Here is a 27,514-nt window from a genome sequence, read left to right on the forward strand (position 1 = left end):
ATGCCGGCCCCGAGGCGCTCGTTGGCCTCGCCGGTGGTGAGCGGTGTGCTCTGCCCCTGCGGCTCCCCGAGGGGCACCGACGGCACCGGCCCCGCACCCGGCCCCGCACCCGGAGCCTGCGGCCGGGCCCTGTGCGAGGCCTCCGAGCAGGACCGGCGGCTCCGCGCCCTGTTCCAGAAGCTGGACGTGAACCGCGACGGTGCGCTCTGCATCCACGACCTGGCCGTGGGGCTGGGCCGCCTCGGGCTGCACCGCACCGAGCTGGACCTGCTGGTGAGCGCCGGGCCTGCGGGCGAGGGCGGACGGAGGAGGGTCCGGGGGGGAGCGGGCACCTCAGGGGTGCGGGGGGTGCGGTGGAGCCGGCGCTGATGTGCCCTGGGTAGAGCGTGAGGGCATCGCTGGTGCTGCGGGCGCTGAGCCCGGAGGGCTCGGCTTGTACCTGCCTGTGGTGGGTAATGCAGGCGTTTAAGAAGGGAAGCTTCCTGCGCGGGCAGGAGGAAGCTCCTCTTCCTCCGGGCCCGGGGATGAGGGAGCTTTATGGTTACGTGTGTTTGCGGAGGGGGTTTTGGAAGGGAGAGGTTTGCGTTGCGTCATTGCATTTCCTCCCATGCGGCTGGCTGGCACCATGCTGCTGCTCCGGCTTCCTCCCCGGGGTGGGTTATGCGAGCCCAAATCCACGGTTTAAAGGGGTTTGAAGCGCCTTAAAATGGCCGAAGTGCGGGATATGGACCCTTTGCACATGGGGTGTATAAAGCATGCCGTGTGCTGACTTCCTACCTCTGTGCTGGGAGCCGTGCCCTTTAGTCACACAGCTCTGTGTGTGATGCTGCTCTGGGCTTCAAGGTTCAACGGGATGCTGCTCTAACTGTAACTGGTGCAGTTGACGTCTGTGTGAGCACGGTGTTTGTAAGCAGGGCCATAAAAAGGCTGAGTGTCTTGGGAGGGTAAAGCACTAATACAGGCTGGGGGGAGAATGGATTGAGAGGAGCTCTGGAGCTGGGCTGGGGCAGCCTGGACAAGAGAAGGCTCCTGAAGGGGAGACCTGAGAGCAGCTCCAGTGCTTAAAGGGGCTGCAGGAAACCTGGAGAAGGGCTTGGGACAAGGGCCTGTAGGGACAGGCCAAGGGGAATGGCTTGAACCTGCCCAAGAGAGGGGAGACTGAGCTGAGCTCTTAGGCAGAAGCTGTTCCCTGGGAGGGTGCTGAGGCGCTGGCACAGGGTGCCCAGAGAAGCTGTGGCTGCCCCATCCCTGGCAGTGTTCAAGGCCAGGTTGGACACAGGGGCTTGGAGCAGCTGCTCCAGTGGAAGGGGTCCCTGCCTGTGGCAGGGCTTGGAGCTGGAGAAGCTTTAAGGTCCGTCTCAAACCACTCTACAGCCTATGATAGTGGCTGCACACACGGGTGCAGTCAGGGATGTGCCATCTCCGAATCCTGCAGGAAGGAAGAAGAGTTAAAGGATAACATCTGAGTTGCTGAGAAACCACCTCATTCTCAAGCAACAATCCTTACTCTCCCTCTTCTGGGAGTGGTGTCCCAATTTATATGACTGCTTTAATTGCATGTATCCAAGCTTCCCAGAGGTGCTGGTTCCTTTCTAACTCCTACTCTGCAACATCTTCACTTCTCACGCTTCTTTTTGTTTGGCAGCTTCCTTGCTGCTGTAAAGTACACGACTTTGGCAGCATGAGCATCTTGAGAGCAGTTTAATTGTGCTGCTTCTGAATATAACCTCAGTGCCATGGTGATTTTCTGCAGTGAACCTGATTACACCATATAAATCACCTGCACATTGTGTACCACTGACCTGCTTCCACCCATGGGTGCTGAATCCTTTACCCCTGGCAAAGCCTCTCACCAGTGTGTTCTGCCTGCATGCCTGTGTTGCTTTACATCCCTTTTTCCCCCAGCACATTATTCAACCTCCCATGCTCCAGGTGGATGCACCATAAACCAAACCACATTTTTCCTTCCCAGCAGATAGCTTCTCTCCTTACCACCCTGCGGGACCGGCAGAGAGGACCCGTTCTCCAGGAACTGGAGCTGTCTGGATGCTGCTTAACAGCCCATCTTTCAGCTGAAGCCCTTCTCTGTCAGTATTGTTCCTCTTGCTTCCGCTGTCCCTGTGGAGGAAGCGGCTGGTTGGATGAATAGGGTTTGCAAAGCATTGTTAATGTGGCACAGGGCCCCTTCAGCAGTGTCAAACGTGTCTGTTAAGGAGGAGGATGCAGAGTTCAGGACTCTTCAAGTTGCAGTTCAACGTGTGGGAGCAGTCCTTGCGTTCCTGTGCAGAAACCAGCCGCATTGTGTGGTTTTTAGGCAAACCAAACAAACTTCCTGCTTCCCAGGCAGTTCTATTAATAAACTGGCTGTTTTTTCTGCCCCATCCTTAGCTAAAAATGGCATCTTGAAGCATGGGGTAACTCATGTCAAGTTACACTTGAGGAAGGTGCTTAAGCATCAAGATTAGAACCTTTTTTGATGTATGTGACACGGTGTTTGGAGCCCAATTCAAGCATAAATCACACAGATTGCTTGCGATTAGCAAATTACTTGGTGCCTGTGGTGCGTTTAATTTTCCCTTTCATGCAGCAGCACAGTGGAGCTGGGAGTTGCCTTCTGATGTTTTGGAGACAGATGGAGAAAATATTAGGCTGGAAACGGGAGGTTATCACTGATCTGAGCTGCAAGCTGCTGATCTCTCTGCGTCACTGCTCTAAAAGGCCTTGTGGTAACAATAATAGTGTTGGGCTCCGACTTGGAAAGAGAATGAGCAGCGTTTTGGCTCCTTCAGTGCTTGAGAGTTGTTATTGAGATAAACCCCTTTGTTTTGGCATGGAAAATTGTTGCTTTTCTGTTTTAGCAGTGGCCTTGTGTTGTGGGGGAGAGAAGGGGGGGGCCTTGGATGGCCTTTGAGGTGGAATCTGCTTATGTAAACCCAGGCTGTTATCTTTAAACCATTTGACAAATCCAGAGTGCCAAAGCGTGAGCCTGCTCAAGCAGCGCTTGTTTGCAGGGGGTGGTGTGAAGCAATCCACATACTTCATTCTGCTTGGGCAGTAAAGTGAGAACTATGTGAAGAATCCTTTTAAAGGCTTTCTTGTTCCCCTGTGTAAAGGGATAGGCCTTTACTGCTAAATTACACCTACCTCTGCAATAGTCCATCTCCTGTTACTGCTACCTTCTGACCTCCCTCATGACGGTATTTATGTAGACTTAGGGAAGTGGAAATAAGCACTTAACTGAAATAGGGGTGGTTGAACAGGAACTAGGTTCCCTACTTTGTGTCTGGAGATGCTGTGTTCTTAAAAGGATGTGCAATGGCAGTAGTTGTGTACTTGCTAATACAACTTTTCCTGCTCTTCCTGATTAACTACAGGGCTTGGAGTGGTATTGGAAAACCTCATCTCTGCTGCTGAAGTTCCAGACAGTTTGAGCTGGTGGGATTAATCCCAGCTAGACACAGACTGAACTTTGTCCTCAGTTTCCTCCTCTGTGGCAGTGCTCAGCATCTTCTTCTGGACTGACACACTCAGCTTGAAGAGCAGAGCAAACATAACCCTTGTCTCTTCAGTTATCAGTGCTGTGACCACAATGTCCTCCTTGGTCTTGTGATCATTTCTTTTCCCAGGTTCATATTGCTCCCTCTGTATCAACTTCCCCGTGTGAAACTGCCATCAGCTCCCATTCTGCTGACGTGTTCACATCTGCTTTCATCACCTCTCTTAGCCTGGTGTCTCCTCTTTGATCTCCAAGTTCTGGCTATCCAAACTCCCATACAAGGTCTGTTGTTCACTTCTCAGTGTACTGAAGAAGCAGAACTGTGCTGCTGCAGCTGGGCTCTGCAGTGTTCTGGGTGCTCTGGCCTCTCTGAACATGTTTGCTTTTAAAGTACATCTCTGGATGATTCCAGCTGTCAGGAATGTTGTATCTGCTCTGGTCTGGGATAGCTGGTCAGTTATCTGAGCAGTCACTTTCTCAAGTGACTCCATGGATGGAACTATTATAGCAGTTGCAGTCATATTTTATCTCATTTCTGATCAATACTTTATCTCCTGTTTGACATCATTTAATCCTTCCTTTCAAACTCTTTATTTCTGTAACTATTTTACTCTCTAAGGCTTTTGTATACTCTGTACTGTATTGGGCACAATGTACTGAAATTATCAGCAGTTATAAGGGGCAGGGGAAGCAGAGAATCTTTTGTGTGATGCTCTCACTTGCTTTTCATTCACAGTTATCTGGAAAAGGAGGACCTGAGGTTTCGTTGTGTCGCAGAGGCCCATTTATGGTAAAAAGAGCAAAATTCCAGTAGTGTTCTGTAATCCAGACTGGAATATCCCTGCAAACCTATACCCATCTAGAGATATCTTCATGGTTCCTGTGTCCTGAATCCTGCTGGGGCAGTTGTGGAGCTTTTAGCCAGGCCTTTGTAATTCATCGCAAAGGGTTGAGCAACACAAGGTTGTAGCAAACAAATGAAGCAGTGTTAGAGTTTGAAATTCCAGTTGATTCCCTTCTTTCTGCTGCCAGGTATTTATCATCAGCTCCTCAACCACCCTTTTCCTGACTAATCCTAAAGGACAAATGTGGAGCTCCCTGAGCCAGTTTAACACAAGGTGAAACTGCTTTCAGCAACCTGGTAAATAACTCCATGCATTTATGTATAATGTTTATTAAAAGAGCAAGCAGAAAGGCTCATATTTGCTGGCTCTGTAGTGGGTGGAGGCTTGTTCTTGCTCTTTGTAAAGGATTCTTCCCTGTGAGGGTGCTGAGGCGCTGGCACAGGGTGCCCAGAGAAGCTGTGGCTGCCCCATCCCTGGCAGTGTTCAAGGCCAGGTTGGACACAGGGGCTTGGAGCAGCTGCTCCAGTGGAAGGGGTTGGAGCTGGATGAGCTTAAGGTCCTTTCCAACCCAAACTAGTCTGGGATTCTATGATGAAATGTGTGGTTTGATGAGGGCCCTGTTCTCATGCACTTGGGCAACCTGGTGCAAGAGCAGAACTGGAGGTCAGTGATTTAGTTGTAGATAAAACCTTTCAATCTGTGGTAAGTGCCTGAGTTGGTGTGAGCTCTGGGTTCTCATACTTTCTCTGCTTTAGGCATGCTGAAGACTCACATGAACTCTTCATAATCAATCAGACGAGTTCTTGACAGCCTCTGCAAAGCTGGGACTGGTTTTGGCACAGGGAAACTTCTCGACATGGAGCTGGTTATTAATAGACTTGGCCAGCAGCCTCCTGAATAGGGAGCCTGGCTGTGCTGGTGAATGCCCTGGGACAATGCAAGTCAGGGCAGCCTGGCTGGCACCCTCTGCCTGCTATTGTGGCTTTGCCAGCACTCAGAGCCCTTACAGGGAGGGCAGGAGGAGAGGGATGCTGGAAACCAGGGGATCTCATGCCACAATGGTGAAAGTCTTCTCTCAATCTTGGTCTCTGATCATCAGACCTGCCTTGGTGTGATTAAAGTGTTAAAGTGGCAGTTAAAATGGTGCATATCCACTTGGTGTTTGAAGATTGGAAGCAAGTTTTAGGTGCAGACACATACAAGAGGAACTCGCTCTTGCATAAGCTTACCTTGCATATAAACAAACAAGAGTGCATTAGGCAAGTGATGCTTTATGTTCATGTATAAACAGGACCAGGTATGTAACTCTTGTGAGATGCAATCTTAGACATCCATCCAGGATGGTTTTTCATCCTCCCTTGTGTAAACTGGAGCATAGGAGGTTCCATGTGAACATCAGGAAGAACTTCTTTACTGTGAGAGTGACAGAGCACTGGAACAGGTTGCCCAGGGGGATTGTGGAGTCCCCTGTGTTGGAGATATTCAGGGCCCACCTGGACAAGTTCCTGTGTGATGTCCTCTAGGTTACCCTGCTCTTGCAGAGGGGTTGGACAAGATGATCTCTCAAGGTCCCTTCCAACCCTTGGGATGCTGTGATTCTGTGTTCTCAGGTTGATGTAGCAGAGACCTTTATCCTATTTGCAGTGTGATAACGAATGGAGGATGTTGGCTGACCTTTGTGAGACGTCAGAGACAGCTTTGGCTTGACATATCAATTTTAAATGTCGCGTGGCGCGAGAGCCTCTCGTGCAGAAAGGAATCCTGTATGGCACTGGCCTTGCAGTGTAATGTGTCCTGCGGGATGCTGTGAATTCCCAGCTCTCCAGTGAAGAGAATGCCTGTAGGATCCCTGGAGCCTGAGTGAAATGAAATGATACAACTGACCCAAAGCAACTGATTGTGCCTCTGGGGAATATGTTTGATCTTTCAGCACATGTTTGGACAGAGCCTTGGGTGACGTGGTCTAGTGTGAGGTGTCCCTGCCCACGGCAGAGGGTTGGAACTGGATGATCTTAAGGTCCTTCCAAACAAACAATCCTATGATTCTTTGTTCTGTGGGGCATTATTTAGTGACCAGGAGCAGTAGATACCTTGGGACGTAGTGGAAAATGTCTCATTCTTCTCACCTGCATTGGATCACTGCTGAGGTAAAGGCAGGTAAAAAAACCCAGGCTTCCAGCGTAATTACTGCTTCTTTTCATATTTTAACATGAATCTGCCTGAATAGAAAGCAGAACCCTTAAATAGCTGTTGAGTGTCACTAAAATTACATCAAAGCCATAATAAGGACTTGGTCTCCTATTGGAGAGCCCTACAAAACAGTGACGCTGCAGTTCTGCGCTTTCTAGCGTATAGTCTAACATGATATGGTGTTGGGACGAGAGGGGAGAGACAGACCTACTTATAGCATCAAATGGGAAATGAACCTTTGTTCTTGCTCCTGTCCTGTTGCTGTATTTGTCCCTCTCAGTGTGGGACATGAATATGCTTTAATGATGCCCCAGACTTTGTCTCGGGTAGAGGAGTGTAGCGGTGATAACTGGTGTCAATGTGGAGATGTTAGAGCTGTTCCAAGTCCCATGTGGTGAGCTGTGGGGGAGCTCCTGGCTCTTGGTGGCTTACACCGAATTCTGCTGTTAAGAGAAATTGCTGACATTTTTGCATCATGAATTTCTTGGAAAGGCAAAGCTGTTTGGAATGTGAACCTGCATCCTTCAGCCTAAGGAGGACAGGGACTGTGCAAGAACAAGCCCTGCTGCCTATTTTCTTACTCACTATTTTCTTGGCTAACTTTCTAGTGCAGAGGAGCTATTCTGTAGTTTGTCAGCTCTAAGGATGTGCTTTCTCTTGTTCACTCCCTGGTTCTCCATGTGATCCAGTATGACCTCAATGGAACTCTGCTCTGGGCAATGGCTGCGTGTTCCCCCCTCCCTACCAGAGCCTGTATCTGTATTTGGCACTGGCCCCTACTTGCCTTAATAGATCAACCAGAACAGCTCATCCCTTGTGCCAGGGTTCCTGTGAGGAGGTGACCTGGGTTTCTGTGCAGTGTTCACTGAACCGTGCTCTGTCACCTTAATACATTAACGGAGTTGGATGTCACCACATGGCTTAATTATTTAAGCAGCAATGGCCAAGCTGTTTAGACTTAATGGTGTGGTGGAAAAAATACTTCAGTGTTAACTTCAGCTTTGTAAAGAGTGGGAAGTACTTAATGCTTTAGTCTTCTGGAAACTGCATTTGGAAAGATAAGAGGTACCTGGAAGAGTCCTGGCTGGCTGGGTGCTATCTCTGGGTGACACATGTGTAAGGAGCACTCCTCCTCAGGGTGCTTCTAGGCCATCTCCCAAAGGAAGACGAGTCACTGTTGATTCCTCTGGGGTCACCCGAGGAGCTGGAACTGGGGGCAGCTTTTCCTGTGCCGAAGGAGAAGGGTCATTGCATTGCTCTGAGCACAGCTCCCTTCCCTCTCCCCCCCTTTCTTTCCGCCCTCCCTCTTGCATGTTTTACATGTTAGCTAGTCCTCTGCTGGGAGCCTCACATTCCTGCTGGAAAACGCTGTGCTTTTACTCACAAGTCTTCTAGGAGCAAATGGTCTCAATCTGAACTTGTGCCTGGTGCTACCAGGCTGGAAAAGGCAAGTGTCTGCCTGAAGGCTGGAGTTTTAGACTTAACAAGCACTAAGATGTAGCCTGTATGATGTGGAGGATGCAAGACACAGCTTAAATCAGAGCCTCCCCTGACAGGTTGCAGTGAGAAAAAGACTGTTTTAATGAAGCAAAATATATCACTGTCTTGGTCTTTCCTTTCTCCTTCCATAGAAACCATAGATTTTTGTTTCCTTTTGGATACATTACATGACTTTATTGTTGGCTTCTCCTCTGGCTGTGTAATCACTACCCAGTTTGGTGGTGTAGGACTCTTGAGACCAGCTGCCTTTTGTCCCCAGAGACTGGGGTGCTGGCAGAGAGGTACCTTTTAGCTCAGTCCTGAGGCTTTTCTGCCTTAAATCCTGGGCTCTGTTCATGGGATTGTAGGGCTGTTTGTCTCCTAATGAAGTCTAGGCTGGGAAAGCTGTTTCACTGGGGCCTAGGTGTTCCTGAATTCTGTTCTCTGTCACCACTCAGGTAGAGCACTCTCAGTGTTTAATGCATCTTTTCCTATGTGTGAATGCTGGGCTTCATGGTGGTGGTGTAGGGTAATTCTTGCCTATAAATTCCCTGTAGGAGAGCAGCTGCCTTGCCTCCAGCTATAATCATCTTGCTGTTACCAGGTTTATTATTCTGACCTAATAAAATTCCCCACTTGATAAAAGGCCTTTTTTTTTCCTTCCTAAATATGATTAGAAAAGCCTGTTCTCCAGGAGCTCTGTGGTAGTGGCAGGATTCCTCTGAGGCTTCCTTTAGTGAGGACAAAGGCCAAGGAAGCATTGCTGACTTTCAGCTTTAACTGCACCCCAGGCATGTAATTTCTTGCACAAATTGTTGTTTTGCTGTGGAATCTCTGCATGAACAAAGGAAGAAGCAATCCCTGCCATGGATGTACCTCTAAAGCTAATGCTGTGCAGAAGAACTGTAACTTCCAGGTCACATCAGTCTTTGAGAGGCAGCCCAAACCACTAAGGACACATCTAAAGTCCCACTTTGGGTGCTTTGCCTTCTATATGGTGGCTTATAGCTCTGAGTGGTGGGGCCAGCCCTCTCCACGTGTGGTCACATTGCTCTGGACCCCATCCACGAGTAGCCTCACATGGTTACCCCAGCAGAGAGCTCTGTAGTTTTTGGCTGGGTTCAAGAGGTTTTGGAGGAGCATGAGAGCAGGGTAAGTGCAGAGCTCATGTGGGGGGTGAGATGACCTCTTTTAGCAGTGTAAGCTTGAGATCAGTTCACTGCTTCCTGTGAAATGAGAGCCTTTGAAACTTCCAAATGTTATCCTAAAGGATCTGATTCACTAGAAAGGAGCTTCATTCCTGTGCTGCAGTTGTGATGGCTGGCAGCAGCTCAGGGTATTGGAGGCATGACAAGAATGCCTCACTCTCTTCTGCCTGAGCTGACTGCATCCCTGCTGGATCTGCACAGTGCTGTTCCTCAGAGAGGGCCAGGGCTGTCCCACACCCTCACCCCAGTGGTGCCACCTTGGAATTCTATGCATTTTTATCTGTTCTGTTTTAGTATGTGTCCAGTTTTAAGGTAAAGAACTGTGTGTTCTGTACAGAGACCTTGTGATAAAAGAACGTTTTCCTCTTAAGGAATTCTGAAGTGCATCTGCAGAAGAATTCTTTTATAACGTGCTGTCTTCTATGGACTTGTCTCTTTTTCCATTAAGGTTGGTTGAAGGAATTCAGCATCCCCAAGCTCCCACGTGTGATGTTCAGTGTGTTCTTCCTCCCACATTTCTTTGCAAATGGGCTGCTTTGAGCTTGCAGCACTTCCAGGTTTTGGATTGGATTTTCCCATCTATTAACTGTTAAACCAAAAATTCCCTACAGAGTGTCCCTCTCAAAAGTTAAAAGCTGGTAACAGGTTTCTTGCTTCTCATGGATCTTGCTGTGCTATGGTGAGTTGGGAGCCTCAGGAGACGGAAGCTGTGGCCTGTACTCATTTACCCTGTTAAAAACCAGACTATTCTCTTATGGAAAAGTAATACATTGGGAAGTGAGGCATGCAGTGCCCTCTGTCTGCAGATGCCAAAGGCAGGCAGGAATCTGGGACTATGGAGTAAACTGTTGGTACTTTAAAATGGGAAATGAGCCCAGCGATTGCTGCTGTGGCAGCAGAGGGAATCACGGCATTTCCTATAGAAATTCAGGGAATATCGTGTGTTCTGTGCTTATATATTGATACATACATGTATTCCTGCTCCGGTTAACCCTACCCTTGCATGGATAAAGGCTCCTTTCAGCAGAACTCAGCCTGTTTGACTCGTCAGCACTAGCTTTAACCTATGTATTAGGTGAATAACCACGCTGTGGAAACGTGTCCCTGTGTCGCACTGCGAGCCCAACGGCAGCAACACAATGCAGCACGGAAGAGCTGTTGTAATGATGGATGAGCCTAGAATAGACAAGGGAGAGAGGGAGCAGCGAGAGGTTAATTCGGCTTGGAGCAGCCGCCTTCTCCCCCAGAGCCATCTGCTGCGGTAACAAAGGCTCCGGGTTCCGGAGTCCGGTACCAAGGCACAGACGATCCCGTCTCCTGGATACTGCCCTGCTGCCGGTACCTGCAGCCGGGGCGCGCTCCTGTGCGGGCTGCTCCTGCGTCGGGGGCGCGCTCCCGCCCGGCTGCGCGCGCTGCTCCGGGAGCACCGCAGTGTTGGGAGCCAGGATTGGCTGGGCACTGCTGCAGTGGGGACGCAGCCTTGGCTCGTTCAGCCTCTCCGCTCGCCCGATGCCGTTGGGATGAGCCGGGACGTGCGGGGTAATTGGCAGCGCTGAGCAGCTTCTCTCCGAGAGCTTCGTCTCGAGCTTTCCGCTCTTAAGCATCTGGGCCAAAGCTGCTCCGTGCCAGGGGTCTTGTGCTTTGTCTGTTGCCATCAGTCTGAGAGGCTCTGGTACAATGAGCTGCTTGTCAGGCCAGGCACGACTGCAGTAGCAGCGATTTCTAAAGGCAGGAAGCGTCCACAGGAGCGGGCTGTAAAGAATCCGAGCCCGTGGAGTCGCTGGGTTGAAGCTCCCGCTGTCTGCCGGGCTCATTCCCATCTCGGGGGTGCTTGGTAGTGCAGTCACATCATCCTTGGCAGCGGGCAGCTCCTGAGCACGCAGGGCTTCCCTGCCCAAGATGCTCTTTGGAGCAGCGATGCGGCAGACCCTGTGGCGTTTTCTGTCTAGCTTCTTTCTCAGGGCCGTATGCCAAGGTCCTGCAGATGAAAAAGAGGATGAGGCCAGAAACACCACCCCACTTCCAGGCCCCGGGGAGAAAGGGCCAAAGATGTTGGGGAAGCCACAGGACAGAGGGACTAATCCCACTGAAAAGAGACCAACTATCCTACTGGTGGTTGGACCCGCAGAGCATTTTCCAAAGGTAATGGGATACGCAGGGGCTGGTGCACATGATACAGGAGTGTGTGGTCTGCGGGGAGTAGGGGTGTTGCAAGGTGGAGTGTGTGAGTAGCTGGAGGGAGGAGGGGGTGTGTGTGTGTTTGGGGAGGGGAAAAGGGAGCAGGGTGCCATGTGTGTGCTTGCTAGAGAGGAAATGGGGGGGGATTTAACCTTTCAGACCTGATGTTCAAAGGTGGTGGTGGAGGGGGGGGGGAAATGCTGTTTAGGGGCAAAGGGGAATACGGGAATCTCGAAGGTTCCTGGACAACTTGTAAGGAACATGACTGAGACGGCAGGGAATGATGATGCAGGTTAGTGGTGAGTCCCACCCCTGCACTGGAGACCAGCAAAGGAACAGATAGATCCCAAGATATTCCAAAGTCTGGTCATTGGGCAAGCCTGGGGAAGAACCAGCGTATTCCGAGCAAATGAGTAACCGGCTGTATTATCTGAATGGCACAGCCCAGAGGAGCGTCAAGCCTGTCCCTGGGGAGCGGGGAGCATCAGGGAGACACTGGAATCTGGGTTAGGATGGGAACTTCCCAGGGAGGTGGTGGGTGCACCCAATTGGTGGAGAAGAAATGATGAGGCTTTGTCTGGGGGGAGCTGAACAAAAGCTGCTCAGTTTAGTGCTGGGCTGCTAGCACAATGCAGGTCTGGCTGAGTTTTGATGGGAAGGGAATGCTGTCTGTATCTCCCAGAGATGGTGCAGTCAGCTCTGCCTGCATGTGGTTTAAAACCAAGGGTGTGACTTGAGAAGGAGGCAGGCATAACCCCTGCAAGTGGTGGGAGCTTTGGGATAATGGTGATGGGCTGCAGCAGGGATAGGAGAGCATGACTTGCAGGATCCAGTATTCAACAGGGCATGGTTGTTGCTGTAAGCTTTCTCTCTAAAATGGGGACAAACAGGTTGAAGTTGTTGAGAGGATTAATACCTGGTTTGAGTGGGAAGAGGCAGGATGGCTTTTTACATGCTGGGAAGCAGAAGCCACTCCCTGCTTGAGTCAGGATGGAAAACCTCCAGGGACTTCTGCCTTCATCCCTATCTCTGTTAGCACTGTGCATCCTCTTCAAAATGAAGAGTGTGTGCATTTGGAGGAGGGCTTTTGTGCACAGGGGTTGAAGGAGGACAGAGACTGGGAACTGCAGGAGGCTATGATGAAAACCCTGAAAGGCCAGGGCTGGGGATCCATGGTGCCTCACAGGGAACAGTGGTCCCTCAGACATGGAAAGTCCATCTGTTCTCACCTGCAAATGAAGCTTTCTCTGAAAGCTGATCCCAATCTCCTCTTTCCTGCATGACCCTGGCAAGCTCTGCAGCATAGAAACCTTAAAACTGGCTAACAGAGAATACCTAGAGGATAAGGATGTGGCAAAATGGAGTTATTGCAGCTTAAGAAGTAAGTGCCCATCTGCTGGGAGGTTGTGACTGTGTAATTTTAGCCTGCCCTGATTGTAAAGTAAAACACAGTGTATAAAGCTCTTGTGTCGGGGATTATGCAGATAGGTTTTACCTTGCAGTTCAGGCCAGCTAATACCGCATCCAGCCGTCGCTGTGGCTCAGCTGACGGACAGTAACTTGCCAAGCTGCAATGGCTTGTTTGTGCTAGATCAGATACCTGTGTTCTAATGACCCATCTGAAAGTCTCCTGCAGCCTCAGGGATGGATTCTAAACCACCGTGAGCAAACAGTGTGTGTAAGTGGGGCACCCACATACACACAGAGCTTTTGTTCTCTGCCACTGGTTGCCTGTGACCTTGTGAGAAGTCTCTTGACTGGTGTGGCATTGGGTTTGTAAACCCACCTGTAACTGTGTGCTAAACCCCCACAGAATACCATGTCTGGTACTGTAAGGAGTTGACATCTGTCAATAAGCTTGACCAGAGATGCGTCCTAGCCCTGGCTCTTCCGTCTCTGCTGTCATTGGGATGTTTGTGCTCAGGTCCTTGCTCCAAGGAAATGATTTCACCAGGAGGCTGTCTCTGCAGACGAGGGAGAAAATATTGATTGCAAATGTGATGCGTTGGCCTCCGAGTGTGTGTACACAGGAGAGAGGCATCATCTGCCCCTGATGTCACCATCTGGACTTGTAACTTTGGATCTGTGTTGTCAGTGGAACAGGTCACCTTGATGTCAGATACCATGTCCTGGTGTTGTTTTCCCTCCCATGTCCCTATCCTTCCCCTTGCACAGCCTTGGCAGGCTGCAGCTCTCCCCTCTGCTGGGGGGTCTCTTCAATGATTAACTCCCCTCCTTCCCACACTCGACTCTCTTTGTTTGTGCTATGGGAGGACTTTCTGTACTGTACAATTAATTATAAGCTAGTTTCCAGAACCTAAACACTTCACAAGTCAGCAGAACCTAGGGAAAGCTTCCAGCCATAGCGGTTCTTCCTCTGCCCCATGGTGCATTTGCCCAGTGAGCTGGTTTGCCTGTGAAAGGAGGATGTTAGTTATGTGCTGTGACGCTGGCTGGCACTTGATATTTATAGAGACCTTTTTTATAGCAAAGTAAATTCAAGATTAAACAGCATGCTTTCCTGCTCCTTGTATGGCTGCATCCTCCCATCCTTCGGGAGGTACCTTCTGCAGCTGATGTAGTAAACCAGTGATGAAGTAGATGCCTGTAATAGCAGAAATGACTTGGAAAGGTGAAGTGTTGGGATTGCAGGGTGCTGAGTAACTTGTGACAGCGCTTAAATAATAAACAAATCCTATAAATAAAGTGAAAATGAGTTTTCAGCTTCTTTGGAAAGGGAGGAGGAAGATGGACCCATCTCATGCTGCCTTTAGCAGAGGAGGGTATCAGCTGGATGCCTTCACATTGACCTGAAACGTGTAGGTCCAGCTTCATTGGAAGAAGTGTCAGACTTGAAAGGACTGACTTCATTTGGAGCTCCATGCCCTGTCCTGGGCTTGACCAGGATTAGGCAGAGCTGCTGAGGGATGTGCAACCCATAGAGCTCCTGTATGAAGCCCTGGCTGCGTGTGTGCTGGCAGGGGCTGGGGGAACAGGACCAAAGCTTGGGCTGTTGTGTTCCAGCAGCACTGACCCTGCAGCTTTGAGTACTTCCAGATTTACCCAGGGTTTCTTAGGTGAAATCTGAAAACCTGTTAATATTCAAGTTCCTTTTGTCATTATAGCCAGAATTGCTGGTATAAACTTCATCCTTAATCCTTCTCTCCTTCTTAGCTCACTGCCCTGTAATTAATACCCTGTTTAAAACCAGCTTTCTCCACTTTATTACCTTTCTCCTTTCCCTGACGTCAGTAATGGGGCTTTTCTTCCCTAAAATGAGCAGATTTTGTCTTTTATCCCTGGCTGCCAACTCCAGACAGAGTTTATTGGGGGAATCTGCATCATGTTGGCATAGCAACCAAGCAGCTCTACCACTGATGCTTGGCAACTTGTGGGAAGGACTACGGAGGATCTGAAGACTTGGTGGAGCAAATCTGAGTTATATTTGTGCACATACTACCTGATGCTGGGGGTGGGCTGCTTGCCTCGGTCAGGCTCCTCCATCATGGAATGGTTTGGGTTGGAAAGGACCTTCAAGCTCACCCAGTTCTAACCCCTGCTATGGGCAGGGACACCTTCCACTGGAGCAGGGTGCTCCAAGCCCCATCCAGCCTGGCCTTGATGCTGTTGGCTGGTGGTGTGCATGGAGTGAGCTGCTGCAGCTGATCTTTAAGAGGATCTGGAGTCCCTGAACACATCCTGTTTCCATGCAGAGGGACGTCAGCAGGGTGGAGGTTAAGCCTGGTTAGGTAACATGGCATAGAGCTGGGGTAGATGAGGTGCTGGGGGAGGACGTAGGAACTGTTTGGGTCACGATTCTCAAGGGTATCCAATTGCTGTGAGTCAGGATCTGTTCAGCTTAAAAACCAAACCCCCATTAAAATATCCTTGAAATAAAGGCCCAGGTTAAATACTCCCAATTCATGTGATTGACACGGAGCTCCACAAACAGCTCACTGCAGACCTTGGCTTCTCGTTACAGAACAAAATGCCACGGTAAAGACGTAAAGGCCCCTTGTGCTTTAGGATGTGAGGAAGGGAGTGCTTGTTGGACTTTGCACTGGCCAGGCAGGCTGTACAGACAGAGCAAACACAAGGAAATATTGCTGTGTCTGCAGTGGTGGGAAAGCTGTTGCTGGGCTGGCTTAAACCAGCTAAGCAAACACACTGTGCTGCTTCAAGTGCAAGACAGCGCTGTGGTGGTCTGGTTATGGCCTATGGCTTTTTGCATCTTCCTTGGGTAACAGCTTATCTTTGAACATCAAGACTATGGCTTCATTTACAACCTCGTGTTAGCAGTGAGTTAGTTATTGTGACCTGAGCAGCCTTGTTACCTGCTGCACTGCATTGGTACTCTCACTGCAGAGCTGGCTGTTATCCCTGCATCAAACTCCACTAAATGCTTAAAAGCCTGTAATTAGGTCTGCATTAAATGATGTGTGTGCTACACTCCCTGGCTCACTCCCGATGAAAGCTCAGGAAGTCACTTACAAAGTGGTGTAAATGGTAGGAACTGGAAAGTGTTGTTCTACCTGGGCCAGTTTATAGCACACATCTGACTGCAGTGTTTAATGGTGGCTGGAAGAGGAGGAAAACCTCTTCAGCTGGTGTAACTGCTGTGTGGATGCTTAGCTAAGGGCCTTTGGAGCAGATGGGGCTGTTCTGAAGCCTGCCCTTGATTTAGTGATTCTTTGAACGTTCAGCACAATGGCAAACCTTCTCCACAGGCTTTACTAGTGTTAGTAACCGGAGTGCTGCAGAGGAGAGAGATGCTGGTATGCAGGTATCTCTGCTCCTAGCTGGCATTGGGTGCTTTTGGGAGAGCTTGCAATCAAAGCGAATCAACTCTGGCGTAGCAAAATAGCTTTATAAAAGTGGAACTTTTGCTTAAGCTGGATATCCCAAACCTGTATGAAAGCTGTAGGTGAGCAACATCCTGCTCTAAGTGTGTTCTGGAGGCAGTTTTTGGGATGTTGTGTGGGTGGGAGAGGTCATGCTCAAGCCTGGTCCCTGTTTTGCTGTGTATGTAGATTCTTGGAGGTGTGAAAACAGGCTCAGAAGGGACAGATCGGATGTAAGGAACAGCGAGCGAACATCCTACCTGGATGTCAGCCAAAGCCTCTTGGGTTGGGAGAAGGAAGCCTGGTTAAGAGTTAACTTGTGGTGAGCTGATGTAAGGTCTCTGTGCTCCATGGGAGCCTGGTGTTGAGCAATGGGAGGCCTCCTACACTGCCTGCTGGGTGGGACTCAACAGCCAAGGCTTCCCTTTTAAGTAGAAGGGCAGGGCTTGCGCAGCCAATCCCACCCGTGCCAGCTTTGCTCATAGGCATGTGTCATGAGACTTGCCGGCATTTCCTTTCCACCACGCGCTGAAAGCAGCTCCTGGGAATCGCTCGGTTTTCCTTCCCTTCCCGGTGGGTCCGAGCAGGGCAGCTGAGGCTCCGGCTTGGGAAGATGCTCTGCCTCTGCCTGTATGTGCCGGCGTTCGGGGAGTCCCAGGCTGAGTTTGAGTACTTTGAGTCGAAGGGGCTGCCGGCTGAACTCAAGTCTATCTTCAGACTCAGCCTCTTCATTCCATCCCAGGAATTCTCCACTTATCGCCAGTGGAAACAGGTATGGCCCTGAGGGAGGAATGGCAGTGAATGATGGGGGAATGGGGGTGAGTGATGGTGGTCCCTAACATCCTCAGTGGCATGGTTGAGGGTGAGAAGCTCATGATGGCTCTGGCATCATAGCAGGGTATAGCATGGACCCCTTGGTAGGGATTGCTGAAACAGCATGGAGGTTTTCCTGTTTGATTCTTTTGGTTTGGATCATATGAGAGCTCAGTGCCTCTGTCTTTAAACCAGTTGATTTGATGCATAGTAAATAGAAAAAGGGTTTTTCCCAGCTGTTCTTTAACTGGTCTGCCCCAATAGAGCGTTTCACATCCTCTTCCTTTTCCTTCTCGCATCCTGCCTCCCTCTGACAGGAGGTTTGTCATCTGATGTCAGCCCCCAGTGAGGGTGAGCGGGTTTGTGCTATAAGCAGAAGAGCAGCTTCGTGCTTGTGGCTCATCAGTGGTGAGTGGGCTGAGCTGTGGGAGGTTATAGAGCATTCCCCTTCACTGTGGAATGAGGATGTGCTAAATCCATGGAGTGCTCTGTCTGACCATATCACAGCCCTTGCTTTCAGCTTACCCTACCAGTGTGGCTCTTATGACCAGGCTTGAAGAGCACAGACAGCTGATGATCGAACAGCAAAGCTGGGTGGGCTGTTTATATCTGTGTACAGATGCAAAACATAATGGTAGCAGGCTTTAAGACATGTGGGGTCCCACAATGTGCTGTGGGATCTGTGTGTGATGCAGGTGACCATACAAGCAGCAGCAGCCACATAGCTGTTAGTGACCAGTTCTGTCTATGAAGGGTTTGTATTTGCTATTAAGGAGCTGCAGGCAGGCACTTGTTCATCTCTCTGGAGAAGATGCTGTTTGCTTTCTCACCCTTCCCATGTGTGCTGTGGGTTGCTGCTGGGCAGCAGAGCAGCTTTCATTACCTGCGGTCTCTGACCATCGCTCGCACCTCTGTGGCTGGTAGCACAGGAGCACTTGTACAGTCACATCTCTGATACAGTGCTCTCTATCATCAGTGCCTGCCAGCTGCCAGCCGGAGGGAAGCCCTGATTCAGCTGTTCAAGCCCAGCCTGCTGACATGTGAGCGGTGTTGCTCTATCTTTAGCCTGCAAGTTGAATGTAAGGTCATAGCTGAACTTTACAACAGTCATATGATGAATTGCAGGTGAAGAATACTGGGTGTACCTCAAAGGTCAGGGCAGCTGGGACAGTGCTTTCTTATTTAAGGTTCCTAAAATGATTAGGAATAATCCTCATAGCATTAGGGCTGAAGTGACATGGGGTGAGAGTGGGTTTTAACAGTGTTTAGTGTTTAAGTAATTTCAAATGGCATGGAAACAGACTTCAGGCTTATGAAAGGGACTGGTGCACATAGGTGGGGAAATATCACAGTAAGCTTAGCTTTGCCTATTACCTTTGAAGCTCAAACCAAATACTGGTGGGCAGAGGGTTAGCCTAGTGTTGGATTTCAGCTCAGAGCTTCCTTCTCCCACCTACTGTTCACATACATGTTACAGGAATCAAAACTGTAGGTGATGCAGTAGGCTGAATCACCCCTCATTGATTCATGTTAGAAAAGGCTTGAAAGCTGTCAAAGAGCAAGTGACTGAACAAGAAGAGGAATAGGAACTCCCTGAGCCACATTCCTGCAGCCTGGAGATCACCTCTCCTGTCAACAAGTGTGCCCTTAGAGAGGACAGTCCATGTGCTGGAGGGGGTTAATGAGTCATTTACCTTGTCCTGGATGTCTGGCACAGAGTCTGATCTTGATTTTAGCTTTGTCCTATTAAGAACCTTTTCTTGTTCTGTATGCATCTCATGGAAACTTGTATAATTAGAGCACATAGCTTCAGGGTGCCTAAACCAGTTCATAGGGGTTTTTATCTTTGGCTGTGTCCATTAGAGCTGGGCAGGCTTTTTCTGGTTGGAGTTAGTTACTGCCAGAGGCACCCAACTTCTCTAAGGATCGTTGTAGGCACGGAATTCCTTCTCCTATTCAGGTGTTTTTATTACCTGAAGTTTTGGGATTCACTTTGTATGCAAATCTATTCATACTTAGTTTAAGAACCTCCACAAGGGCTTTGTGAGGTGGTAAATCACGATACACAACTAAGATTAGACACATGATACTGGCACAATATCCCTGTCAAAGCATGAGGCATTTTATCTGTGTAACTAACTTTAGGAGAGACAGTTGCCTGGAATCAGGTGACTTTTCCACATTACTGCTTTGCTCCCATTTCTTTGAGGAATTATGATTGTCAGCTGTCTCTTGGAGGCAGAGTCAAAGTTGGGTAGGAAATGATCTTTCTATTGGATAGAATGAGGGGCAAAGCTGCCTGAACCAAGGAACTGACAGGTTTTGATGTTCTGAACAGAAAATTGTGAAGGCTGGAGACAAGGACCTGGATGGACAACTGGATTTTGAGGAATTTGTTCACTATCTCCAAGATCACGAGAAGAAGCTGAGACTGGTCTTCAAGAGCTTGGATAAGAAGAATGATGGTAAGCACCTTTCTCATGCTCATGAGTAGGGCTACTCCATGAGTGATCTCGTAATACATATACCTGAGCTCACTGGCTTATCTTTGCAGGCCGTATTGATGCCCAGGAGATTGTACAGTCTCTTCGGGACCTGGGAGTCAAGATCTCTGAACAGCAGGCTGAGAAGATCCTGAAGAGGTGAGGATTCTGCTGCTCCTTCTGCTTTACTGCTGCGGGGGTTAGAAAGAAACATAGAGACAAGGAACCCATCTCTTCTTTCTACCCTGTATGCTCTTTCCAGAGACATCAGCTCCTCCCTTTTTGCCTGTTATTCTTCATTTTGATCTGTTTTTCTAACCCTCTCCATGGTTTGACGCTTACAAAGTCATAATGCACTATGGAAAGTCACTGTTGGAATCTCTTTATTTCTTGACCTCTTGTGGGTATTTGCATCCCTGTCTCGTTGTCCTGCTGCCCTGAGCTTGCTGCTTTGGAGAAGGACTGTGCAGTTGCTCTTTGGAAATGCTAAGTGCTTTGTGCATGTGGCACTAACATGGTAACAACCACTTATTTGTGCTGTTTTTTCCTCTTTCTTTCCTCTGCTACCTTCCCTCTGTCTGTTTGCCTGTGTGTCAGAATAAGGACGGGACACTTCTGGGGTCCTGTCACCTAGTAAGTATTATTTTGCCTTCAGTGTCAGTTGTGTCCCTAATCTTGGTAGGAGGGGGTGCAACTACTCCTGTGGGTCAGTTAAAGGGGAGAGACAGGGGAGGAAAAAAGGAGCCCACTTCTACCTGTGCTGTGTTTGAATAGGTTTTAGCTTTGTCTTATGTCTCTTTAGGAGTCTTTTAGTAGCTGCTTTGCAAAACTTCATTTGGTGTAGGCCTGAATAATCAAAGGGAAGGGGAGGAGGAATTTGTCATCCAGTGGGAGTCTGTACTCACTTAATGCTGCATCTTTCTAGCATGGATAAAAATGGGACAATGACAATTGATTGGAATGAGTGGCGAGACTATCACCTGCTGCACCCAGTGGAGAACATTCCTGAAATCATCCTCTACTGGAAGCACTCCACGGTAAGAAGTGGCTCCTCTGCAACAGGTCTTGCTCTTTACCCAGCTTCTCAGCCAGAGTCCTGACCCCCAGGAGCTGCTATCAGCAGTCCTATCTTTCTCTCTATGGTTCAATAGCTGCCTTGTAGCCCTAGAAGCCAAACTGCTTCCTGTCCTGTTATCTTGCCACCCATCACTGGCACAGCTTCTGAAGCCTTTGGCGCAGGTGATAACTGCACGAAGATGAGGGTGTTCACTTGAGTTGTGCCTCTCAGAGCTCATACCTGTGGCCAGTCCCTGCTGGTTCAGGACCTGTTGAAACTGGAAATGGGTTTGACAAGCACCCGTCCTTCCTGGAGATATTTCAGTGTGTGTAAAGAGCATGTAATGAGATTAAACTGGCTGTGAGCATGGAAGGTTCCAGACAGGTCCAGCCTTTTTGCCAGGCAGCTGCCTGCAGTTGATCATTTTGTTGCTTACAATGATCCAGAGCATTTTAATGCAGACAAATGTTGAGCAGTTGCCAGATACATGAGCAGAAATCTCTGGATTTGAAGATTCCACTGGTGCCATGCCTATAAGCAGTTGTGCTTCCTAAGGCCAAGCACGCAGTTAATGGCTATAGATAAGCTGCTGAGCTAGGACAAGCATAACCAGTCCCTGAACACTTTGCACTGATTAAGAGCAATAAAACTTGGACATGATCACTGGCTAATGAAATGTTTCTCAACATCTACTTCTGCAGATCTTTGATGTGGGAGAGAATTTGACTGTCCCTGATGAGTTCACAGTGGAAGAGAGGCAGACAGGGATGTGGTGGAGACACCTGGTTGCAGGTGGAGGTGCAGGTGCCGTGTCCAGGACTTGTACAGCTCCCTTGGACCGCTTGAAAGTGCTCATGCAGGTATGCTGGAGCAGCTCCAGTTTGTTTGGATACCCAGGCAGATTCCTTTAGTATTGTTGGGTGCCTAAGAGGTTGTAATATCCATCAACACATTACAGCACTCTGACCAGGGTTAGTGTCATTGCTCGTGTATTGCTTTTTGGATTATTTGAATGATCCAAGTAATGTTAAAGTAGTCTTTGTGGATTAGGGAAAACCCATAGAAACTGTTCTGGGAGGAGACATATGAGAGCTCTCAATAGTTGGAGAGCTTTGTGCTTTAGAGCACTGGAAACATTGGGTGTTGGTGAAACAGGTTTAAGCCTTGTGTTTTCATGAGGCCACGAGAGGTAAAGTGGTTGTGGTGGTCAGGGGGCAGCACTTGAACTTACTGTAAGTATTATCAGCATTAGAAAGGAGTTAGTAAACCTTGATTTTTCACCTGCTTTGTCACTGTACTTGCTCTTGAGCCAGCTGAGAAGTTTATCCGAGGTAACTGATCCTACAGTAGGTATGGGAGTTCTTTATTTAACCTTTCCTCCCATTCCAGAGGGAGATACTGATTAGGTCCATTAGCTAACAGTAGACTTTGCAGAAAAGGAAAGAAGCTTGCTTTCCTGTTGTAGGAGTTATCTGGGAGGGATTAAAGCCTTAGCAAATCTCTGGGCAAATGAAAAAAGTGCCCTTTTGTCCCTGGATTACAGAAAAATGTGGCATTGTCGTAATCGGGGCTGGAGCTAATCCAAGCTTGCCTGCTCTCTCCCAGGTCCATGCCTCCCGCAGTAACAACATGTGCATCATTGGTGGCTTTACTCAAATGATCCGAGAGGGTGGACTAAGGTCACTGTGGCGAGGGAATGGCATCAATGTCTTGAAGATTGCACCCGAATCTGCCATTAAGTTCATGGCCTATGAGCAGGTGAGTAAAAGGGCACAGGCAGAAGGACAAGCTGAAACAAAAGCTGCCTGAGGTAAGTCAGTGAGGCTCAATGTCTCTTTTGGCTTTTACAGATCAAGAGGTTCATTGGCACTGACCAAGAAATGCTGAGGATCCATGAGCGGCTGTTAGCTGGTTCTCTGGCTGGGGCCATTGCACAGAGCAGCATTTACCCCATGGAGGTGAGGCCCATGGCTCACAGTCCAGCCCTTGGGGGATCACAGCAAGGTGCTGAGATGAGAGAATGTGGGTAGAACAGCAGCACTGTGATAGCTTAATTCTTGGAGGTCAAGTCAGGCAGTAGTGCTTGCATGATACTTGCTGTAGCCAAGTCATGCTCTTAAGTATGGCATTGTGTGTTTTTTTTCCCCTATTGATTCTCCCATAGGCCTTAATGGTATTCATGTGTGTTTTCTAGGTTCTGAAAACAAGGATGGCTCTAAGGAAGACAGGACAATATTCAGGCCTGTTGGATTGTGCCAAAACCATCCTTCAAAAGGAAGGAATGGCTGCCTTCTACAAAGGCTACATCCCCAACATGCTGGGAATCATTCCGTATGCTGGCATTGACCTGGCAGTCTATGAGGTATAAAGCCTTTAACTTGCAGGGCTGTGCTGCTTGTGTAGCTGTATCATTGTCAAACCCGCCAAGTTAATACAGGAGTTTATCAGAGCTTTCCTGATCAGCTTTATAGGGCACAATTGGATTTATTCTTACCCAAAATGGCCTAAAAGATAATCCAATACAACAATTCTCCTTCCCTCGTCAACATCATGCATGGTCCCTTGTTTGCTTTCTGTATGGGAAGGGATTTTTCCCCAGTAGCAGTAGCTCAAAAAGCTTTGAGAAGCCTCATGCTTCTGTCTGAATTTGCACTGGCTTTCTGGGTCTTCACATCTTTTACACAGTGTGATATTGATATGCCTTTGGTTGCCTCTTCATTGCTAACATGCGACTTGTGCCTTCCAGACACTAAAAAACGCCTGGTTACAACGCTATGCTGTCAACAGCGCCGACCCTGGGGTCTTTGTTCTGCTAGCCTGTGGCACCATCTCCAGTACCTGTGGGCAGCTTGCGAGTTACCCCCTGGCTCTCGTGAGGACACGCATGCAGGCCCAAGGTGAGGACTTCTGGGAACTGTGGGAGCTCGTGCCATGGTCCCTGAGCAGGGTAAAGGTCCTTTAGTGTAAGCGTTGCAACAACAGCCTTCCCTGGCCCGTGCAGCTGAGCAGAAGGCTGTTTGCCATGCTGCAAGAGGACAGTGGACTTTGTGCTGCCCTTAGTGTCGGGGGCCGAGCACCTCCAGGACAGAGCTCTTGTTTTGATGAGCAGTTTGGGGTTAAGGGCATCTGCAGATCGGGTTGAGAGGATGCCTGTGATGCACAGCGTGGCGGTGGCTTGTTGAGAAGTTAGATGCTGTTCCCCATGAAGCGCTTTTGCTCTGTGAACATCCTCAGGAAGCACATAAATCAAAACATGTGGGCTGCATTACTGATCTGTGCCTTTCTCTGTTACAGCTTCAGTGGAGGGTGCTCCTGAAGTGACAATGAGGGGACTGTTCAGACACATTCTGAAGACAGAGGGAGCCTTTGGTCTTTACCGGGGTCTGGCACCAAACTTCATGAAGGTGATCCCAGCTGTAAGCATCAGTTACGTGGTTTATGAGAACTTGAAGATGTCCCTGGGCGTGCAGTCACGGTGACCAGGAGATGCTGAGGACTTTGAACTCTGAAGTCTTGGGGTGCAGCCTCAAGACGTATAGCCATCTCTCATTCTGTGAATGTGTTGACACTAAGCTGACTTAAGAAAAGCTGTGAAATCTCAGATAGTTTGTAAGTCAGTAAGGGAAGGGGGAGGATCTGGTGGCCTTTGCCATTTTGCTACTCTGCTCTGCATCAAGTGGTCCTTTGTGTTGTGCCTTTTGGGAGACCAGGGAGTGAACTTCTGGTCGAATCTTAAGGCACAATTTGCTGAGGTCAGTTCTCAGCAGCACAGCAGAGTAGCAAAGGCTTAGGTAAAGGGTCTGCTTTCAGTGTATAGTGTGTGCAGAGCTGTTTGCCTGCAGATGAGCACCTTCTGACTTGCTGAAAGAGCTTCTTTTTCCATTCAGAGAGCTTCTTTTTCTTTTCCCATTCAATTGTTCAACATCCTACCCGTGTTCAAATTTGTACAAACCTTGTGTAGGAGCTGCTGCCACACCAGGCTTGTTGTTATGTTTACATATATTCCTTTGGGTAGGAGACATTCATGTTCTGCTTCCAAGACTTGACATGAAATGGAACTTTGAGCTGTACTGGTTTTGAGGGCTGGTGGGCAGTGGTTTATGTGGTCAGGCTGAAGGTTATTTAGACCAGCCTGATGAAGAATTAGAGTTATTTATTTTTGATAGGTTTAAGTGTGTCTCATAAATCCACTAACAAGATGCACTTACTAACAGAAGCAGCAGACTAGAGCCTGCATGCCTGTATCCTTTGCATGCCGGGATTGGCTTGTCTTATACTCAGCAGGGGCTTGGAAAAGGGGATGTGGGACAGCCCTGGATGGACTGGCACCTTGATGCATGGCTTTAGTGAACAAAACCCACTATATCACAGCTCCTGTGCAGCCCTGCTCCCAGCACAACGTGAGAGCTTCTGCGCAGTGTTGCATGGACCTTTGAATTCCATTCTGCCTGGTGCCAAGGGTAGCTGGTGGACCTTTTCCAACCCCCGTGCCTACGCTGCTATCTATCTCTTTAGACCTCTTTGTAGATTGATGTTCAGGTTTGCGTTAGCAGGATGGAGTCCCCAAGCCAGGAATATGTGTGCTGTTGGGAAGGGGTGTTAGGGAAGAGGGGCTGGTTGTCACTGGGAGAGGTGAGCTTTCAGTCCTGAAGACATGCTTGCTTTGCTTTCAAAGGGTGCTTTTCATAAGGCTAAGGGAAAGACATGGCTTTAAAATTTCTCTGACTGCATTATGGGCTACTTTAATCGATAGGATCCGGCTTCTGAGGCCTTGGGATCCTCATCCAACTTTTCACTTTGGGCAAAACAGAAAGGACCAGCGTTGCATTCCACTGTTTTACTGCTTAAAGCATATTTATTTTGTATTTATTTGAACAGAGTTATGTCAGACTATTTTTATAGACTTGTTTAACTATTGTTACTGTGCTCGTTCTGGTTTAGGAAGTTCTCTCTTTGTTCTCTCACATCACACAGCTGAGTCGTGGGCAGGGATGCTAAAGCACCTTCCTCTTGGGGCTTGAGCTGCCTTTCCCACATCTGGAGGACCTCAGCCCAGAGAAATTCTGTAGCAAGAAGCCATAGGAGAGAAGGGAGTAGTTGGGAAGCAGAACCTTGGGAGAAGGGAGAGGGTGCACTGTGAGGCTTGCCTTACGTTGGAATTGCCTCCGTGCATGGCTGAGAGGCTGTCGGGTGGATGGCTGAAGTTGGGAAGTAGAAGGTCTGTGTATGTTGGATGTCACAATGGATAATTGAGAGCAATCCTGGGAAAATCTTAGGGAAAAGGGGGGAGGGAAGAAATCTCAGGGACTAAACCCACAAATTTCCAGAGAGATGGCAGGAAACTTGCACTTGGGCACAAGCTGCTTTGAGGCTGGATCAAGCAGAGCCTGCTGCTGGGACAGTGCTCTTCATAGGCAAGTGGGCACTGTGGAAACCAAACCAGACAAGGATGCACTCGCACTTAGCAGCTGCTTTTATGCTGACAGCTTTGGTGGTTCATGGAGAGTCTCCCAGGTAAGGCTCTGCCTTGGCTCTCCAGTGCTGTCAGCAGTTAGCCACATGGAAACCTAAGTCAATCTGGATTAGTGATGTGATTTTTTTCCACCCCCGCCCCCCTTCTTGAGACCTGTCATAAATTCTACAGTGGCTCCTTCCTACCGGTGTGGCCTAATGGGAATATTGAATATCAGAATGCAAAAATCAATGCAAAATGACAACCATCTTTGTAGCTGTAATCACAAATTGTTATAATACAAATCTAACTTGGATTCTTCATGTAGGGAACAGTCTGCTAATAAAGGTCTGTCAAAGAGATACCACGTGTCTGCATCTCTTCATTAACGTGGTTTGTTGGTGCTGTTTGTGGCCAGACTCTTCCTGGGATGATTGTCACCAAGGATGCTGACACTGGGAAGGATTCTCCCTATGGGGACCTGGGAGAACGGAATTCTTCCCAAAGGCAAAACCAGCAAACCTGAGCTCAAGGCAGTGATGTGTTGGAGATGTGCAGATGCTGTTAACCCATCTCTGGGTGTTGCTGGACTTTGCTCATCTGTTCAGCATCCATAACTGTTCAGAAAAGCCCTGAAAGGAACCTGGCTCATAGGGCTTTCAAAGGAAAGGCTTTGTGCAGTTACTCCTTAAATCAAACCCCAAACAGGAGCTATCCTTGCAGCTCATTCAGGACCTGGAGCTGGGAGTGCAAGTGGCCTCTGATCAGGGTAACAAAACCTGCTGCAGGGGCCGGGCTGGCTTTGTTTGGTTCCTGTAATTCAAGGCTTTTATTCAGCTATAAATCTACACCTAAAGTCTGGGGCTTGGTAATGTGAGCCTCTGCTTTCCATCCGTGTCAGCTCAGATGCTTATCGAGCACTCGGCAGCACTCAAGGCTGGCAGCATCCCCTCTCCTACCCTTCTAGTGCCTCGCTCCTCGAGGTGGGGAGTTGTGTTTCATGTCACACACTGATCAAGCTGTGTCTGAAGCAAGGACTGGCCGGGTACCTGTGCCCTGACGTTGAGGGAATTGGCTGTATTTGACATTGTAAAACTCATTTGTGCCGTAGGCATCAAGCCAAAGGCTCAGTGCTGGAGCACTGCACAGGGCCAGGCACCCTGCTGCTGCAGAGAGGAGCAGGGCTCTTCACCACATCCCCTCCAGCTTTTCTCCTTTCTTTTTAAGGAAGAGGGATATTTCCAGTGCTTAATTACAACGTTGGAGCTGACAGTGAATTACTCTCCACACGCACAACAGCAACCTCTATAAACCCCCCTTCACAAACACGGTGACGGTGCTTGCGTCTCTGTGGGGCTGTGAGAGGGGATGAGTGAGGTGCCCAATGAGTGTGGGGTATATTGGAGGCACAGAGAGCAGTGTGGGTCTTGGCACTTGAACCCTCTCACCCCCAGGCTGCTGAGATTACTGGG

General features: G+C 48.9%; 1 protein-coding gene across 3 annotated transcripts; it reads left to right on the forward strand.

Annotated features, from left to right (window-relative positions):
* SLC25A25 (solute carrier family 25 member 25) lies at window positions 1-26,404 on the forward strand. Of its 3 annotated transcripts, none has more exons than XM_031045899.2 (10): window positions 1-273; window positions 19,389-19,515; window positions 19,605-19,692; window positions 20,459-20,570; window positions 21,292-21,450; window positions 22,196-22,348; window positions 22,441-22,548; window positions 22,785-22,952; window positions 23,337-23,487; window positions 23,885-26,404. In XM_031045899.2, the coding sequence occupies exons 1-10, from the start codon at window positions 1-3 to the stop codon at window positions 24,067-24,069; spliced, it is 1,524 nt and encodes a 507-aa protein (XP_030901759.1). In that variant the 3' UTR covers window positions 24,070-26,404. The 3 variants fall into 3 exon arrangements, with proteins under 3 accessions (XP_030901759.1, XP_012983616.2, XP_005145671.1); XM_013128162.3 differs by lacking the exon at window positions 1-273 and adding an exon at window positions 11,093-11,360; XM_005145614.3 differs by lacking the exon at window positions 1-273 and adding an exon at window positions 16,748-17,009.
* The last annotated feature ends 1,110 nt before the right edge of the window (window positions 26,405-27,514 follow it).

Source organism: Melopsittacus undulatus, chromosome 11 (genome assembly GCF_012275295.1).
Source record: "Melopsittacus undulatus isolate bMelUnd1 chromosome 11, bMelUnd1.mat.Z, whole genome shotgun sequence".
Classification (NCBI taxonomy): domain Eukaryota; kingdom Metazoa; phylum Chordata; class Aves; order Psittaciformes; family Psittaculidae; genus Melopsittacus; species Melopsittacus undulatus.